General features: G+C 43.9%; 1 protein-coding gene and 1 long non-coding RNA gene across 2 annotated transcripts in view; one reads left to right on the top strand and one right to left on the bottom strand.

Moving 5' to 3' along the window:
- Nucleotides 1-468: 468 nt before the first annotated feature.
- The window catches only part of LOC147259607 (dematin-like), a 28,746-nt gene continuing 9,214 nt past the window's right edge, over nt 469-20,000 (top strand). Inside the window, 4 exon segments of the mRNA XM_086205670.1 lie at nt 469-570; nt 15,596-15,658; nt 19,734-19,768; nt 19,973-20,000. The exon segment at nt 19,973-20,000 is cut by the window's right edge and continues 56 nt beyond it. Of these exon segments, the coding sequence (XP_086061796.1) occupies nt 19,754-19,768; nt 19,973-20,000 (43 nt within the window). The 5' untranslated portion in view covers nt 469-570; nt 15,596-15,658; nt 19,734-19,753.
- On the bottom strand, nt 7,920-13,763 carry LOC147259608 (uncharacterized). Its single transcript, XR_015116330.1, has 3 exons — nt 13,543-13,763; nt 11,136-11,266; nt 7,920-9,501 (listed from the first exon to the last, which is right to left on the bottom strand). It is a non-coding gene; the product is annotated as an uncharacterized LOC147259608 (long non-coding RNA).

The following is a 20,000-nucleotide window of genomic DNA, read 5'->3' as shown; positions in this document are numbered from 1 at the left end:
GGGAGGATGTAGCGCTTGGATCTCACAAAAGAAGAACAAGTTTACTCACTGTCATAAATTTATGATTCCCTTAAAAGCAAGATAGTCATGTTCAAGACAGATATTGTTTTTTAAACCTGGCACCCATTTTGGTCCAGGGAACAAATCCATCATCGTGCTAAGCTAACTAGCCTGGGGGGGCGTGTCTTGGCTAGGCTGACTCGGGACAGTGGACAGCAAGACACTTTCAGGATAAACTATCTGGGGAAATCCTGAGAGTTGGTTACAAACCTCTTTGTGTTACCAAAGTTGCTTCAAAAATTCTTGATCTGCCTGAATATCTGTGGCTCTCTCTCTAAAAAGTTTCCTTAAATCGGTCAGCTGGTCACTCAGTCTCGAACCACTTCGGTGGATGAAATCGACGGTTAAGTATGATGTTGTTCACCCCCACCCCCACCCCCCCCGCGGCCGCAAATGGAGTCGTCCAGACACGCGCAGACACGCACACACACGCTCGCTCACTCTATATTGGGGAGGGCGCGCGGACAGAAGCAGTCGAGCAGCTGGATGGTTCCGACATCAACATCTCAGGTAAGAGCTTCACCTTCCTGTCCCACGTGACCAGGTCAAGCGTCGCCTGATTCCAGCTCCGGATACTCGCCGTGATGCGGTCAGTGCCGCTGACGTGGGGAGGAACGCACCGCTGAAGTTGTTCAAATGTTTCACGTTCTCGTCTTCTCGCTAAACGCGCAGGGACTCTGGCGGGACGCACGCCGGTGTCTGTGGCGGGACCACGGCAGCTCCTCGCCTCGTCCGGTCGAGCCGGTGGAGTGACACGCCGGGCTGCGGTGCCTCGCGGCGGGGCGGAGAGGCTCCGACGGCCGCCTCCTCCTCCTCCGTTGGGAGGCTTCGTCTCCCCCTGCGGTCGCGCAGCCACAGCGGCGAGTTGTGGATCAATATCAGCGTATCGATCCGATTATCAGATATGATTGTGCGGAATGATGCAGGCGGCGGGGGGGGGGGGGGGGATTAAGGAGCAGAGGATGGTTTTATGTAACCCGCCGCCACCCGGCCAGCGGCACAACATCTGGCGGGCTGCCTGGAAGCTTCCCCGTGACGTGCTGATGTCTCTAATAAGATCGGATGACGTCTCTGATATCCAATCAATGATGAGAACTTGTGACCGTGAGGCGGACTGACCAGGACCCCGACAACATTCTTGCTTCTACATTTTGTTTCTGAATATCAGTTTGATTCGAGCGTGGACGCTCCTGCGCGTCTCCCAGTGCGACGAGGAGCTCCTTCGGTCTGCTCAGGGGTGGACAGTGTTACTCTGGAAAGTAACTCGTTACGTCTCAGCGCTTCCGACTGAGAAAGTAACTTGTTACATGGTCACTGAAAGGCCTTTTCCGTACGTTGATGGACGGTGGCCTCACCTGTCAGGTGCTTCCAGATGTTCCCCGGTAGTTTCCTCGTAGAAACGAAGCGGAAGGTACTTAGATTTTCATTTTGGGATTTTTTTTTTTTTTGCAGTATCACATGACTTGTAAAATAAGAAAAAGTAACTAAATAACGGATGACTACGTGTTTACATCGCTAATGACAACAGTAAAGTAATGTGGTCTGTCTGAGGGCAGAGGATGTGGTCATGATGCCATGAAGCCCTTTGGGACAAACGGGCTACAAAGGAAACTGCCTTCTGTTCGACTCTGGTTCCCAGCATTCTCAGCGCTTCTGAACTGCTAATTAGCTGCTCAGCAGGTGTCCACGCTGATGACGCTCACATGATTGACAGCTACTTTCGGAAACACCCACTCACCTAAGAAAAAAACTCAGTAAAATTCGAACATGATGTTTAAAGTGTTAACATTTGAGACATTTTCCTGAATCAAACTGGCTGCAGCCATGTCTTGATGCTAACTGCTAGCAGGACTTCCAGACGTCAGGAAGCGCCGGTGCGTGGCTGCTGCGGGTGTCGCTGAGCCGATCTTCGTGTCCAGGTTGTGGAGGAGTGGACACGAGTGGATGAGCCGTGTTGGCGCTGTTGTTGAAGCATCTGGTTCTGATTTTGTTGCGTCTCAGTTCGCAGCTGACTGTGCCTGCTTTTCCAGCTGATTTTAAGTGATCGATTAATTAAATATTGACTGAAGCCGAGGAAGCCAACAAGCATCTATTTCTGCTGCGGCTGCGTCTCAGAGGAGCAAAGTTTCTGTTGTATAAGAGTGAAGATGACTCATGTGTGCAGAGCACAGGCCGCCCACGGCTCGCTGACTCGCTCAGGGACAGCGAGCCGGGAGGCCCAGAGACCTGCAGAGGAGAGGCGTCCCGTGACGGTGGGCCTCGTGGTGACGCTTCCTGCGCTGCGGGACGCTTCCGGTTTACCAAGTCGTCACTGAGAGGCTCAGCCGGTCCTCGGCCTCTAAATGCAGGTTTTTGCTTTCAAAACCAAGCGAAGTAAAACAAAACCAAAAAGTATGTTTTTAAATCCTTCAATGTTTATCGCCCCAAAAATGGCGTTGGTCATGTTCACGTCGCCATGGAAACACAGTGCGTTAGTGTCCATGTTTGATGGCGTGAGAGAGAGCGTTCTGTACTCAAATGCTGTGATCACATTTGACTTCATAATATGAAGTATAATCATCAATAGTTGACGATTGATAATCATCTACTTTGACTTCAGTCTGATCAAATTTATGATGTAACTTTGGAATTTTGATTGAAAACATTTTACTAGAATTGTAAAAAGAAAACGTGTTTAGTCTGTAGAATGTGGCCGCACCTGTAGCGGCTCACACGAGCTGGATTTATGTGAGGGTGGCAGTCCGCGTCATCACGTAGTCATGTGACCTGCGCTGCAGACGTGCACCGATGCTACTGTTACTCCTCAGAGGATGAACCGGCGAGGCAATAATGCACCCCCCATCCCAGCCACGTTAACCAGCTGGTGGGACGTACCCACTGTGTCAGACTCCTGGAGGCCTCCGCTCTTATCTCTGGCTGCACCAGGCAGTCGGGCGGGAGGTGGGGGGGTGATATGTTGGCTGGCTCCTGGTGGCAGTGGGGGCCGCCGGCGTCTGTCCTGCAAGAGTGTGAAGTTGAGTTTCCTGATATGATAGATGGAGGAGCTTCATGCCCTCCAACCCTGTGACGTCACCGCCCACCTCTTCTCACAGATGTGCTGATGCGACGTGAACCTGCCCCACGCCAGGTGTTTCTGTTGTCATGGCAACAGTACTGGGATGAACTGGCTCTCACGCGCCAAGCATCCACCATCACTGATTCACTCTTAGGTTTAGACGAGTCGAGGTCAGTCAGCTGACACCGGAGGTTGAGTTTACAGAAATGCAGGCTCATGACATCATAACAACAGCCTGTCAGACTCCCGAATATGAGACTCAGAACGTCTCGCATTCAGAACCTCAGGACTGAGAATGTTCCATGGAGGCCTGATGCTGTCGTCATGGCAACAAAGTAAGAAGCGTTGATGTTCAGTTTTATCTGAAAGTAACAGCAGTTGGTAGAGAACTACAACGGTGTTAAGGAGGAAGACAGTGGCGTAGGAAAGGTAGTGGGAAATAGAGGAGGAAGGAGGGATGATTGAAAGTTTGCCAAGGAGAAGAGTTGTGAAAAATGAGGAAGCAGCTTGAATATGGAGCTGCAGCAAAACTACCAACACTGACAGAGTTTGGAGTGGTTGAGGTGAAGCTGGGAGCTGTGCTTGGGTTGCTCCGACTGCAGAGACACACCCCCATACTTGGGAGGAAGGTGGGAAAGGGAAGACTGACAAAAGAGAGGGAGAGTGTGGGAGGAGATGGAGGAAGTCTTAAGGAGGGACGTGACGTCGCTCACACTCGCTCACGTCTGTCAATCACAACATCATGACAAACATGAGCAAGTTGTCAACTTGAGGCTGTGATGTCATCTGCAGCAGTCGTTGCCCTAAGGATGCGGGTGTGGTCACATGTCTGTGAGGCCTGATAAGAGCCTGTCAGTTCACACACACACACACACACACACACACACACACACACACACACACACGCACGCACACAGGGTTGCTGTAGCATCTTGTGATTTGCTGAAATTCAACCTCTGAGCCTCGATCAGTGTTTGTACTTTCCCAGCGTCTGGTGATGAGGGCTCTAACCCTGCGATAGCTGAGCGGTGACGGCAGGTGTTCGGGCTCCAGAGTTTAAGTCTTACAGTGAAGTGGCAGATGCCCTCTAGTGGCCACAGTAATTACTGCAGCACAAAGGAGAAAATCACATGACCTCCACATAGAGAACCAGATCAGGAAAACAGCAGACTTCACTTCCATCCCTGCAGCGTTAGCGTTAGCAACAGCAGCAACCAGCTAGCTAAGGTTGTGTTTCCTTCACGCTGTGTGCATGAGAAGGGATTTAGATGTGATGCCTTCTTTGTCATCACATGATAGAAACAACCTCGTTTCAAGTCGAAGATGAAACCTCAACGCCATCTTGTATCAGCTGACGCATCATGACAAGAATCCCCCGTCATGATATTTCTCACCGTAAATGTCCATCGTTCAAACTGTTACCACCAAAGATGTCATCACCTGTAATTATTATTATGGCACGTTTGAGACATGATATCATTTATATCATATTTTTACAACTTGCTGGATTTTTTCTTCTCTCAGTGTTTTGCTGTGTCTGCAGGCCCTTCTCTTCTCTTCTCTGCTCTTCTCTTGTCCTCTCTGCTCTGCTCTTCTCTGCTGTTCTCTTCTCTTCTCTGCTCTGCTGTTCTCTTGTCTTCTCTGCTGTTCTCTTGTCTTCTCTGCTGTTCTCTTGTCTTCTCTGCTCTTCTCTTGTCTTGTCTTCTCTTCTCTGCTCTTCTCTGCTGTTCTCTTGTCTTCTCTGCTCTTCTCTGCTCTTCTCTTCTCTGCTCTTGTCTTCTCTTCTCTTCTCTGCTCTTCTCTTGTCTTCTCTGCTCTTCTCTTGTCCTCTCTGCTCTGCTCTGCTCTTCTCTGCTCTGCTCTTCTCTTCTCTGCTGTTCTCTTGTCTTCTCTGCTGTTCTCTTGTCTTCTCTGCTCTTCTCTTGTCTTGTCTTCTCTTCTCTGCTCTTCTCTGCTGTTCTCTTGTCTTCTCTGCTCTTCTCTTGTCTTGTCTTCTCTTCTCTGCTCTTCTCTGCTCTGCTCTTCTCTTGTCTTCTCTGCTCTTCTCTTGTCTTCTCTTGTCTTCTCTGCTCTTCTCGTCTTCTCTGCTCTTCTCTTGTCCTCTCTGCTCTGCTCTTCTCTTCTCTGCTCTTCTCTGCTCTTCTCTTGTCTTCTCTGCTCTTCTCTTGTCTTCTCTGCTCTTCTCTTGTCCTCTCTTCTCTTGTCTTCTCTGCTCTTCTCTTCTCTGCTCTTCTCTTGTCTTCTCTGCTCTTCTCTTGTCTTCTCTGCTCTTCTCTTGTCTTCTCTGCTCTTCTCTGCTCTTCTCTTGTCTTCTCTTCTCTTGTCTTCTCTGCTCTTCTCTGCTCTTCTCATCTTCTCTGCTCTTCTCTGCTCTTCTCTTCTCTGCTGTTCTCTGCTCTTCTCTTGTCCTCTCTGCTCTTCTCTTGTCTTCTCTGCTCTTCTCTGCTCTTCTCTTGTCTTCTCTTCTCTTGTCTTCTCTGCTCTTCTCTTCTCTTCTCTTCTCTGCTCTTCTCTTGTCTTCTCTGCTCTTCTCTTCTCTTGTCTTCTCTGCTCTTCTCTTGTCTTCTCTGCTCTTCTCTTGTCTTCTCTGCTCTTCTCTTCTCTTCTCTGCTCTTCTCTTGTCTTCTCTGCTCTTCTCTTGTCTTCTCTGCTCTTCTCTTGTCTTCTCTTGTCTTCTCTGCTCTTCTCTGCTCTTCTCGTCTTCTCTGCTCTTCTCTTGTCTTCTCTGCTCTTCTCTGCTCTTCTCTTCTCTTGTCTTCTCTGCTCTTCTCTGCTCTTCTCTTGTCTTCTCTTGTCTTCTCTTGTCTTCTCTGCTCTTCTCTTCTCTTCTCTGCTCTTCTCTGCTCTTCTCTGCTCTTCTCTTGTCTTCTCTGCTCTTCTCTGCTCTTCTCTTGTCTTCTCTGCTCTTCTCTTCTCTGCTCTTCTCTGCTCTTCTCTGCTCTTCTCTTGTCTTCTCTGCTCTTCTCTGCTCTTCTCTTGTCTTCTCTGCTCTTCTCTTGTCTTCTCTGCTCTTCTCTTGTCTTTTCTGCTCTGCTCTTCCCTTTTCTTCTCTGCTCTTCTCTTGTCTGCTCTGCTCTTCTCTTGTCTTCTCTGCTCTTCTCTTGTCTTCTCTGCTCTTCTCTTGTCTTCTCTGCTCTTCTCTTCTCTGCTCTTCTCTTGTCTTCTCTGCTCTTCTCTTCTCTTGTCTTCTCTGCTCTTCTCTGCTCTTCTCTTCTCTGCTCTTCTCTTGTCTTCTCTGCTCTTCTCTTCTTTTGTCTTCTCTGCTCTTCTCTTGTCTTCTCTTCTCTTCTCTGCTCTTCTCTTGTCTTCTCTACTCTTCTCTTGTCTTCTCTGCTCTTCTCTTGTCTTCTCTGCTCTTCTCTTGTCTTCTCTGCTCTTCTCTTCTCTTTTCTGCTCTGCTCTTCCCTTTTCTTCTCTTCTCTGCTCTTGTCTGCTCTGCTCTTCTCTTGTCTTCTCTGCTCTTCTCTTCTCTTGTCTTCTCTGCTCTTCTCTTGTCTTCTCTGCTCTTCTCTTCTCTTCTCTTGTCTTCTCTTGTCTTCTCTGCTCTTCTCTTCTCTTGTCTTCTCTGCTCTTCTCTTCTCCGCTCTTCTCTGCTCTTCTCTTGTCTTCTCTGCTCTTCTCTTGTCTTCTCTGCTCTTCTCTTGTCTTCTCTGCTCTTCTCTGCTCTTCTCTTGTCTTCTCTGCTCTTCTCTTCTCTGCTCTTCTCTTGTCTTCTCTGCTCTTCTCTTGTCTTCTCTGCTCTTCTCTTCTCTGCTCTTCTCTTGTCTTCTCTGCTCTTCTCTGCTCTTCTCTTCTCTGCTCTTCTCTTGTCTTCTCTACTCTTCTCTTGTCTTCTCTGCTCTTCTCTTCTCCTGTCTTCTCTGCTCTTCTCTTCTCTTTTCTGCTCTGTTCTTCCCTTTTCTTCTCTGCTCTTCTCTTCTCTGCCCGTCTCTTCATTTCTTCCACCCAAACAAACTCAAACGTGTCACTCTGTGTGAGGATGAATTTACTGGAAACGTGCTGCTCTGGAACCGCTGTACATTCAAAGCTTCACTAGAAGTCGGATCTGAATGAGTCGGAGCTGTGAATGTGACGCTGTGACTCAGCAGTTTTCAGTCTCTGACCCACTTTCACCTTCAGGCACCAACACACTTCACATTTTGCTGTGTCACAACTCAGCAGACGAGACGACGCTGTCCAGGAAGCGCCGGCGTTCTCAACGGAGGATCTGTAGTCTTTCCCAGGTGAAACTGCAGGTTATTAGGCAAATGGAGAACGTGTCCAATGACGACTCCTGAACGAGCTAACTGTCAGATCCCTCGGACTTATTTGGAACGTTCTTAGTGTTCTTACAGACCAGTGTGTTTTTTCCGATCTTGTAAATCAGGTCCGCAGTAGCAACCAGAAACAAGCGGTGTTCTTGAAAACTGGGCCACCATCTCAGCCGACTGCTGGTTCTTCTTTAGTTGAAAGGAAACCACACAGGTTTACACAGTTGGAAGGTCCGATGTAAACCAGGGGGTCTGGCCTGAGTCAGAATTATCAGTCCACTCAGATTTGACTGTTCAAGACAATCGTTCCAACTATTCGCCATCAAACTGGAATAAAAGACAGCTGAGAGGCTTCTGTGTCTCTGGACCAGGTTGCTGTTAGAAACGCTGACTGGTTTAGATCTCTGGTAACATTTCTCCACTTTGGAACTCAGTTTGTAATTCAATGAAAAGAAACAATCGTCAGACTGATGCCATAATAGCAGCAGCCTGCTAGCAGTGAGGCAGGCTAATGTATGAGAATAATAATTAACAAATTACTCTGCAGCCAAAAGAAAACCAAGGGAACCGTGGCAAATCTGAGCTCCTCGACTGGAAGAATCCGTCCATAGGGAATTTCTCCATTGATTTTTCTATTCCAGTTTCCGGTGGTGGCTCAAAAATATTCACGAACCCATGAAAAGCCCCTCAATCACAAAATACTGATTTGTAATTTTGAGCTTCATAAATCAATTTTGATTGAATAATTCAACCTTTTAGATGTTTTTGATTTTCTGACAACAAAAGTTATTATTGCAATGCCTTTCACGTATTGAAATGAAGTCTGAAATGTCTTGCAGCCCCCGAATGCACCAGAGTGGCACCAAAATAAGAGGCCCAGCGTGCAGACACATTCATGTGGCCTGATTTTGTCTCTTATTGTGACACCACAAAGAGCCGAGCAGCGTGTGTGGCAGCTGGAAACAGGAGCTGAAGGTCTGCACGCTCTCAGGAGCCCTGGGTTTTGTTTGTGTGAAAAATGCAGTGACCGCTACTAACAAGCCTTCATTATATTAACGAGATAATTTACGTCTCTTCATCCAAACAGAGACGGAGAGAGAGAGCGAGAGAGTGAGAGAGAGAGAGAGTGAGAGAGAGAGAGCGCACTGGACAAGTCAGACAATCAGAAAACTTCACCTCCATCGCCAACTCAAATACCTCTGATTTGTTTGGTTTGCTTGTTATTGAGCAAAGTGGGTTGGAGTTTAACATTTATTTGAACACTGACTTTTTGGCTGCATTTGAAAATTTCTTTTATTTACCTAGAAGATGCCAACCAACTAAAAACAGCTAATATCGAACACTCAGCTGGTCATAATGGCGCTGTGTCACTCCTTCATCCTGAATACTGAATTCAGAACCTGAGCGTTTCCATCGAATGTGGAGACTCATCATCTGGACGAGTCTCTTCCTTAAAGGTGCTTCAGATGAAATGGTTCTGATCATGTCTGAGTCTTGTTTGTGGAGGTGTCATCCGTCATGTGGTCCTGTGTATTCAGACTTCCGCCAACTCTTTGCCAGCACTCGTCACTCGCAGCGGGTACGTTGCTACGCTTGCCGGCCTGGAGTTTGTCGTTTGGTGTAGTGAAGGACCTCCGCAGCAGTGCAGACCAGTAGACAGCAGAGAGTGTTGGCTAAAAGCCAAACCTCGCTCAGCTCACGAGACCCCACCAGCAGCAGCGGAACCACTGGTGGCCCGGATGGGTCCCGGCTCCACCAGTCTTGTCTTGTGTTCTGTGAGCTGGCGTATGTAGTAGCCTCAGTTTCCTGTTCGTAGCTGACAGGAGGGGAACCCGTGTGGTTCTGCTGCTGGAGCTCGTCTGCTTCAAGATTCCACGTGTGCTGCGTTCACAGACGCCTTTCTGCATCCCTCAGTTGTGACTGTTGCCTTGCTATCAGCTCCAGCTCGAGCCACTCTTCTCTGACCTCTGACAGTAAAGAGATATTTTCTCCCAGAGAACTGGCACTTGCTGGATATTTTTCAGCCCGGTCTCTGTAAATCCTGGAGTTGGTTGTGAGTGAAAATCCCAGCAGATCAGCAGTTTCCAAAACAGCCTATCTGGCAGCAGCCTCCATAGCTCATGACCCTGTAACATGCTAACAATGACAGCAGTGAGTATTAACCATTTTTAAGAGGAAACTAAAGTGTAATTGAGCAATAATGTTACATTTGTTAAGGACAGAGTTTGACTACCACCAGTCAACACACTGTCGTCATGGCGGTTAGCTTCTGGTGTTAGCTGCTAGCCTCAAACAGAGCAGTTTTATTTTCAGCGGCTCTTTCATCCTCCACAGGGGGGAGGTTGAGAGGAATTCTGGGAAATGTAGGAAGTCTCTGGCTGCTGTAGACAAAGCAAAATCTGCTAGATGATCTCACTGAATACCTGCTGAGCTGTGGGGTGGTTTGATTTACTGCCCCAGGCATGTCAGCCAGGTGGGGTTTAGTCAAGTTGGTGACCTCTGCTTGTGTTTGTGACAGGGTGGTGTGATGGTGGGAGGTCTATTTTAGTGCAGCATCTCTTTCTTTGTCTCTTTCACATTTCTGCCAGCTGATTGGACGGTTGGGGGTGGTAACCTAGCAACCCTCTTATATCTCCCAACATTCCACTGAGTTATCTCTTGTCCCAGCAGACTCACAGAGGTTCAGAGGCAGACCTGCTGAGTGAGTCTTTAGTAACCGAAACAAACAGACAACAAGCCACACCAACTGTGGGAACTGTACATGGACAACACGACATGATCTAGCAACAAAAGTGGCAAAGAAGAGCAAAGTGTAAATAGATGTTTACCTTTTCTAATTATTTCTGAGAGGATATTTACGGTGTCAGATGCTGGGTCCGATTTCTTGGGTTTGAATGCTCATGAAACCACAATATCTCTCAACAGAAGGTGCAGAACATGAAGAAGTGCTGCTAACCGGGAGGTAAAAGCTGTGGTGTGCTGAGATGGCCCCCGCCAGTTGATATATTTGGACCCAATATGTGATGAGGGGCCTGATAACAGTCAAAGCAGCGGTCAGATGGAGAAGGTTTTTTTCAGATCAAACTCTTGCCAGCATCATCGCCTAGCAACCGTTCCTGGAAATAAAACCTGACTCTGAAAATAGACACAAGGCTTCACTGTGGGTGTTTGGTAGACATAAGAAGAGTCACTGTGCAGAACTCCATTCAAATACTCTCAGGTTCTAGCAGAGAACCAGAGTGAGGTTCTGACACGTGAAGCTCAGACCCACTCTGAACAGCCAGTTTCTATTTTTAGCTCCTAGGAGCAGTGGCGTCACCTGGACTGAAGCAGGACGCCTTACATGACCGTCTTGACGAGGAGGATGTTGGATTTTCATTTTTTGCCTCCAATCAGTCAGAAATAGTGAAGACACACAACATGGACGCAGTCATTCAGACGCTTCGCTCAACTCAATCTGAAATCACACTCACGCCTCTGAAGGCCAAATGCTTGATTTGTTGCCGACTACGGGCCGCTCCATTCCTCAGACAGGTTGAATCATCATCATGTCGATAGCAACACAATGTAATACCAGCTTTGTCTTGTAATGTCAAACATCTGAAAGTCTCTGAATGTCCCAGTTTCCTTGGAGGCAAAGGCTGGAGGATGGAAATGCTGGCATCTATATTAAACCCAATTTAATTATTAAACACTGAATGAAGTAAAATTTGCTTTTAAAAGCATGAAACAGCACTTTTAACAGTTTCAGCATCATTTTGATGGAATACCAGTTTGTGAATAAGGAGAATAGCGTCATTCCATTCGTCCTCCGAGCTCCGTACATCTGTTCCTGCACTGTTTATCTTGAACAAACTCTTGCCAGCTTGTAGCTGTGTGTCAGGTACTGGAGGAAGCTCTCCTGAAGCGGATGAATATAGAGGAAACGAAAAGTCAAACTTCTCTGCCCCATTGCTCTCAAAATCAGTTTTCCTTCAAATTGTGTGACATATTCATACATTGGGCTGCTGCTGCCTGCTGGGTATAAAGAATCTCAAACGAGCTAACTGAATAGTTTAGACTAGCCAGCTGGGTATAAAGAATCTCAAACGAGCTAACTGAATAGTTTAGACTAGCCAGCTGGGTATAAAGAATCTCAAACAAGCTAACTGAATAGTTTAAACTAGCCAGCTGGGTATAAAGAATCTCAAACGAGCTAACTGAATAGTTTAGACTTGCCAGCTGGGTATAAAGAATCTCAAACAAGCTAACTGAATAGTTTAGACTAGCCAGCTGGGTATAAAGAATCTCAAACGAGCTAACTGAATAGTTTAGACTAGCCAGCTGGGTATAAAGAATCTCAAACGAGCTAACTGAATAGTTTAAACTAGCCAGCTGGGTATAAAGAATCTCAAACAAGCTAACTGAATAGTTTAAACTAGCCAGCTGGGTATAAAGAATCTCAAACGAGCTAACTGAATAGTTTAGACTTGCCAGCTGGGTATAAAGAATCTCAAACGAGCTAACTGAATAGTTTAGACTAGCCAGCTGGGTATAAAGAATCTCAAACAAGCTAACTGAATAGTTTAGACTAGCCAGCTGGGTATAAAGAATCTCAAACGAGCTAACTGAATAGTTTAGACTAGCCAGCTGGGTATAAAGAATCTCAAACGAGCTAACTGAATAGTTTAAACTAGCCAGCTGGGTATAAAGAATCTCAAACAAGCTAACTGAATAGTTTAAACTAGCCAGCTGGGTATAAAGAATCTCAAACGAGCTAACTGAATAGTTTAGACTTGCCAGCTGGGTATAAAGAATCTCAAACGAGCTAACTGAATAGTTTAGACTAGCCAGCTGGGTATAAAGAATCTCAAACGAGCTAACTGAATAGTTTAGACTAGCCAGCTGGGTATAAAGAATCTCAAACGAGCTAACTGAATAGTTTAAACTAGCCAGCTGGGTATAAAGAATCTCAAACAAGCTAACTGAATAGTTTAAACTAGCCAGCTGGGTATAAAGAATCTCAAACGAGCTAACTGAATAGTTTACATTCGCCAGCTGGGTATAAAGAATCTCAAACGAGCTAACTGAATAGTTTAGACTAGCCAGCTGGGTATAAAGAATCTCAAACGAGCTAACTGAATAGTTTAAACTAGCCAGCTGGGTATAAAGAATCTCAAACAAGCTAACTGAATAGTTTAAACTAGCCAGCTGGGTATAAAGAATCTCAAACGAGCTAACTGAATAGTTTAAACTAGCCAGCTGGGTATAAAGAATCTCAAACAAGCTAACTGAATAGTTTAAACTAGCCAGCTGGGTATAAAGAATCTCAAACAAGCTAACTGAATAGTTTAAACTAGCCTGCTGGGTATAAAGAATCTCAAACGAGCTAACTGAATAGTTTACATTAGCCTGCTGGGTATAAAGAATCTCAAACGAGCGAACTGAATAGTTTAAACTAGCCAGCTGGGTATAAAGAATCTCAAACGAGCGAACTGAATAGTTTAAACTAGCCAGCTGGGTATAAAGAATCTCAAACGAGCTAACTGAATAGTTTAAACTAGCCAGCTGGGTATAAAGAATCTCAAACGAGCTAACTGAATAGTTTAAACTAGCCAGCTGGGTATAAAGAATCTCAAACGAGCTAACTGAATAGTTTAAACTAGCCAGCTGGGTATAAAGAATCTCAAACGAGCTAACTGAATAGTTTAAACTAGCCTGCTGGGTATAAAGAATCTCAAACGAGCTAACTGAATAGTTTACATTAGCCTGCTGGGTATTAAGAATCTCAAACGAGCTACTGAATAGTTTAAACTAGCCTGCTGGGTATAAAGAATCTCAAACGAGCTAACTGAATAGTTTACATTAGCCTGCTGGGTATTAAGAATCTCAAACGAGCTACTGAATAGTTTACATTAGCCAGCTGGGTATAAAGAATCTCAAACGAGCTAACTGAATAGTTTACATTAGCCTGCTGGGTATAAAGAATCTCAAACGAGCTAACTGAATAGTTTACATTCGCCAGCTGGGTATAAAGAATCTCAAACGAGCTAACTGAATAGTTTAAACTAGCCAGCTGGGTATAAAGAATCTCAAACGAGCTAACTGAATAGTTTACACAAGCAAGCCAGGTATAACGAATCTCAAACTAGCTACTTTAGACTGGCTAACTGGATATAAAGTAGCTCAGTGCCTTACCAAAAAGCTGACAAGTGTCCTATGTTCGCACAGTCCCAGCCAGTGTCAAACTGTCCAAACAATTAGCCGTTAGTGCTGCAATGGACAGCACGTTTGAGTTGCATTTATTCATGTTATTAAGCGGTTAGTTAATAGATAACAATGCAGCTAACCGTTAGCCAGTGTGAACAGCTTGTTGTAAAATGTGAATCAAGGGATTAAACAGCAAACATTAATTTATGTGCAATTCAAACATCACATGCTAGCGTTTAGCCATTAGCCTTAACCCATGGGATGACCACTGCTTGTGCATGCTCTGACTGTAGATGTCCCACATGACCTGGAGCCTGGTGGCATGCAGGTGGCCAGGCTGGGGCTGGTGGAGCCCTGAGAGTAGCCCAACCCCACCTGACATATCAACCTGACCTTGCTGTTTACGGGTTGATGTGTCAGGATAAATTCTGCAGAGGTCAGACTGTGTCTGTGTCCTCCTGAGGAAAGAAACCTCAGCTCCCTCTTAAAATGTTTCAGCAAGCCTGTCAGACACAATTTAACATGAATAATTCAGTGCAGGCGGGCACCAGCAGAGATCAAGACTGGAGCTGCTCACAATTCAGATATAATGTGCATATTTTAAAGTGGGAAAATACATCTGTTTACCACGTGTTTACTCTTGTTTTTAAAACTGTAAAACATGTTCAGGGAAATACAAAGTCATGCTTGTGAAAAAGTGTTGCTTAAATTGTAATGAACCCAAAAGAGTTGTACAGGAATAAGTTACCATAAAAGGTCCCAAAGTAGAAATTCTGGTTCCTTCATCTCCAGGTCAGAGACCTGAGATCAGGTGTGTGGTTCCCAGTCGCTGGATATATCAGCAGGTTCAAGTCTACATCAGATCCACCAGTAAACACCAGACCGGTGGATGTTGGAGGTTCAGTTCTACGTCAAATCCACCAGTAAACACCAGACTGGTGGATGGTGGAGGTTCAGTTCTACATCAGATCCACCAGTAAACACCAGACCGGTGGATGTTGGAGGTTCAGTTCTACGTCAGATCCACCAGTAAACACCAGACCGGTGGATGTTGGAGGTTCAGTTCTACATCAGATCCACCAGTAAACACCAGACCGGTGGATGTTGGAGGTTCAGTTCTACGTCAAATCCACCAGTAAACACCAGACTGGTGGATGGTGGAGGTTCAGTTCTACATCAGATCCACCAGTAAACACCAGACCGGTGGATGGTGGAGGTTCAGTTCTACGTCAGATCCACCAGTAAACACCAGACCGGTGGATGTTGGAGGTTCAGTTCTACGTCAGATCCACCAGTAAACACCAGACTGGTGGATGGTGGAGGTTCAGTTCTACATCAGATCCACCAGTAAACACCAGACCGGTGGATGGTGGAAGTTCAGTTCTAGATCAGATCCACCAGTAACACCAGACCGGTGGATGGTGGAGGTTCAGTTCTACATCAGATCCACCAGTAAACACCAGACCGGTGGATGGTGGAAGTTCAGTTCTACATCAGATCCACCAGTAAACACCAGACTGGTGGATGGTGGAGGTTCAGTTCTACATCAGATCCACCAGTAAACACCAGACCGGTGGATGGTGGAAGTTCAGTTCTAGATCAGATCCGCCAGTAAACACCAGACCGGTGATGGTGGAGTCTTAAAAACCTGTGTTGCTTCCAAGAGTCTGAAGATGTGTTTCTAACCTCCACCATTGATTTTAAAGGCTTAAAACATCCTCCAGTTCCCACACTCAAGACCTGACTGTTGGTCACATGACTTTCGCTGTCATCTGTTGATAAAATGATTTTGATTTACTGATTTATAAGATTTTAAGTAAAAATGAAAGTTTCATGATTCATTGAAGGGTTGTCGTAAAGCTGGACATCCATCAACCCTTTGCTCTAGATCTGATTTTGACCCCTTCTAAAAAAGAATATTCTTTTCAAACCCATCAGGATTTGAGGTCAGAGGTCAGAGAGTGTTTGAATGGTGAAGCTAACATGGTATTTTTATGCCAGCATCTTGTGTGTGGTTGTAAACTGGATGTGTTTGTTCCAGGTGCTGCTCAGGCTGAAGAGCCCTGAAGACAAACGTACAGACATGACGCTTTTCCTCCCCAAGGTAACGTGGACCAACACCACTCTTCATTTGATTGTGTTCAGGATTTTCCCACCACTGACCGCTTGTTACCCAGCTTCCACATGTGTTTGTGGGACAAAGCGGGGGTTTCTAGAATAATCCCTTTTTGTGTGTCAGTCATGTGAGGTAATGCAGAGGTGGCGGTCCAGCAGCTGAGCAGAGCCCTGCACGCCAGCAGTTGTGAGATTTACATGCACACAACCATGCGTCTTCTCCAGGGCCACCGCTTCATCGTGCCAGGATGTGGTTCTGCTCACTGAGCACAAACCTTAGAAGCAGACAAAGCACTTGAAAATGTTCAATCACTATACTACACCATACTATACTACACCATACTATACTGCACCATACTATACTACACCATACTATACTGCACCATACTATACTGCACCATACTATACTGCACCATACTATACTGCACCATACTATACTACACCATACTATACTGCACCATACTATACTACACCATACTATACTGCACCATACTATACTACACCATACTATACTGCACCATACTATACTGCACCATACTATACTGCACCATACTATACTGCACCATACTATACTGCACCATACTATACTGCACCATACTATACTGCACCATACTATACTACACCATACTATACTGCACCATACTATACTACACCATACTATACTGCACCATACTATACTGCACCATACTATACTGCACCATACTATACTGCACCATACTATACTACACCATACTATACTGCACCATACTATACTGCACCATACTATACTACACTATACTATACTGCACCATACTATACTGCACCATACTATACTACACTATACTATACTGCACCATACTATACTACACCATACTATACTGCACCATACTATACTACACCATACTATACTGCACCATACTATACTGCACCATACTATACTGCACCATACTATACTACACCATACTATACTGCACCATACTATACTACACCATACTATACTACACCATACTATACTGCACCATACTATACTGCACCATACTATACTGCACCATACTATACTACACCATACTATACTACACCATACTATACTGCACCATACTATACTACACCATACTATACTACACCATACTATACTGCACCATACTATACTGCACCATACTATACTGCACCATACTATACTGCACCATACTATACTACACTATACTATACTGCACCATACTATACTACACCATACTATACTACACTATACTATACTACACCATACTATACTGCACCATACTATACTACACTATACTATACTACACCATACTATACTACACTATACTATACTACACTATACTATACTGCACCATACTATACTGCACCATACTATACTACACTATACTATACTACACCATACTATACTGCACCATACTATACTACACCATACTATACTACACCATACTATACTACACCATACTATACTACACTATACTATACTACACCATACTATACTACACCATACTATACTACACCATACTATACTACACTATACTATACTACACCATACTATACTGCACCATACTATACTACACCATACTATACTACACCATACTATACTGCACCATACTATACTACACCATACTATACTACACCATACTTTACTACACTATACTGTACTACACCATACTATACTGCACCGTACTATATTGCACCATACTATACTACACCATACTATACTACACTATACTATACTACACCATACTATACTGCACCATACTATACTGCACCATACTATACTGCACCATACTATACTACACCATACTATACTACACTATAATATACTCCATTATACTATACTACACCATACTATACTACACTATACTATACAACACTATAATATACTCCATTATACTATACTTCTCCATACTATACTACACCATACTATACTACACTATACTATACTTCACTATACTATTCTACACTATAATATACTACACTATAATATACTCCATTATACTATACTACACCATACTATACTACACTATACTATACTTCACTATACTATACTACACTGTAATATACTCCATTATACTATACTACTCCATACTATATTACACTATACTATACTACACTATACTATACTTCACTATACTATACTATACTATACTATACTATAATATACTCCATTATACTACACTACACCATACTATACTTCACTATACTACACTACACTATAATATACTCCATTATACTATACTACACCATACTATACTACACTATAATATACTCCATTATACTATACTACTCCATACTATACTACACCATACTATACTACACTATACTATACTTCACTATACTATTCTACACTATAATATACTACACTATAATATACTCCATTATACTATACTACACCATACTATACGACACTATACTATACTTCACTATACTATACTACACTGTAATATACTCCATTATGCTATACTACTCCATACTATACTACACTATACTATACTTTATTATACTATACTATACTATACTATACTACACTATAATATACTCCATTATACTACACTACACCATACTATACTACACTACACTATACTATACTTCACTATACTATACTACACTATAATATACTCCATTATACTATACTACACCATACTATACTACACTATACTATACTACACTATAATATACTCCATTATACTATACTACTCCATACTATACTACACCATACTATACTACACTATACTATACTTCACTATACTATTCTACACTATAATATACTCCATTATACTATACTACACCATACTATACGACACTATACTATACTTCACTATACTATACTACACTGTAATATACTCCATTATACTATACTCCTCCATACTATACTACACCATACTATACTACACTATACTATACTACACTATACTATACTACACCATACTATACTACACTATAATATACTCCATTATACTATACTACACTATACTATACTTCACTATACTATACTACACTGTAATATACTCCATTATACTATACTACACAATACTATACTACACTATACTTTACAATACTATAAATACTATACTGTACTATACACCCACCCATCCTATGTACCCAACCAAAGAGGAAAAGTTCAGTCTTGTTGGGTTGTGGTTTGGATGATAATAACCTGGAGAGCAGTTCAGGTTTTGAACTCGTCTACAGGTCAACACGTTAAACTGCCTCACAAAGAGTCACATTTGTTTTCTTCAAAAAAATAAAACGTTTCAGAAATGTAGAGGAAAGGTGACTCAAAGGTGTCGTCACCCAGACAGAAACCGCACATGTAAATCAACATAGAGAGAAGCAGAAGGACCACTGAGCGTCCCGTCAAAGGTGTAGTTATACTGATAGTAATGAGGCATCACGTGGCAAAAATGAATAATTAGATACATAAATAACCAAAATAAATACATTCTGTTAATAAAAGCTGTCTCTACCTTTACATTTACTTATTTTTGAATTCGTGCATCTCTGCTTTTATATGTAAATTTGTTTCTGTATTTCTACATTTATTGACTTCATTATTTATTTCATTGGTAAGTATACCCCCCCCCCCCCACACACACACACACACGTATGGTGTTCATATCTGTATTTAGAGATTTGTGCATCCATTTATGAGTGGATTTCTGCATACTTATGTTAATAAGATGGGCAGTCCTACCTCATTCCAAAGCTGGTTTGGGCAACTGGGCAAACCAGACAGAAGCAAACGATTTCTCCTCCTGTGATCACTTGTGCATGACACAAGCTAGCAAGCTAACCCGACAAGCTTGGCATCCAGAACTTGGTGCCGTGGCTTTGAGCGGGAAGCTGCTGGCAGACCTGCTGTGAGACGCAGCCAAGCAGCAGTCAGACACTGCGTCAAAGCTCTTTGCCACTGATCTTAAATCTGACAGGAAATGATGTCACACTGTGAACGTTTGTCAGTCAGACATTCTCAAACGTCTGCGGGGCCTCGTAGCTCCAGTGGAGCCGTTCATGACTCAATAAGAGTTCTCTCACGTTTGGTTAGGAATGGAACTAATACTTTCTTACATGTGTGTCCCCTCCAGGAACCGACCAATCAGCAGTCATGATGATGCCCAAGGTAGATAAACACAAAATTGCAGGAGACATGATAGGTCTCTGTGACCGTGCTTGAGCCAATGACATTTTAAGTCCTGAAGGTCAAAAGTCAACTTTGTGCAATCACATTTACTGGCCTGCATCAGTCTAACAAGCATGGTGGAAATATTGAACACATTACCACAGAAGAGGGTTGGTTTGATGCGTGTGCGTGTGTGCGTGTTAGCAGCAGCGGGCTCAGACATCTCCGGGGA

This window comes from Aulostomus chinensis, chromosome 6 (genome assembly GCF_037954235.1).
Source record: "Aulostomus chinensis isolate RoL2024-O1b breed Wild chromosome 6, RoL_Achi_v1.0, whole genome shotgun sequence".
NCBI lineage: Eukaryota > Metazoa > Chordata > Actinopteri > Syngnathiformes > Aulostomidae > Aulostomus > Aulostomus chinensis.
Note: the sequence above shows the minus strand (reverse complement) of the source record. Positions and strands in the feature narration are given on the sequence as shown.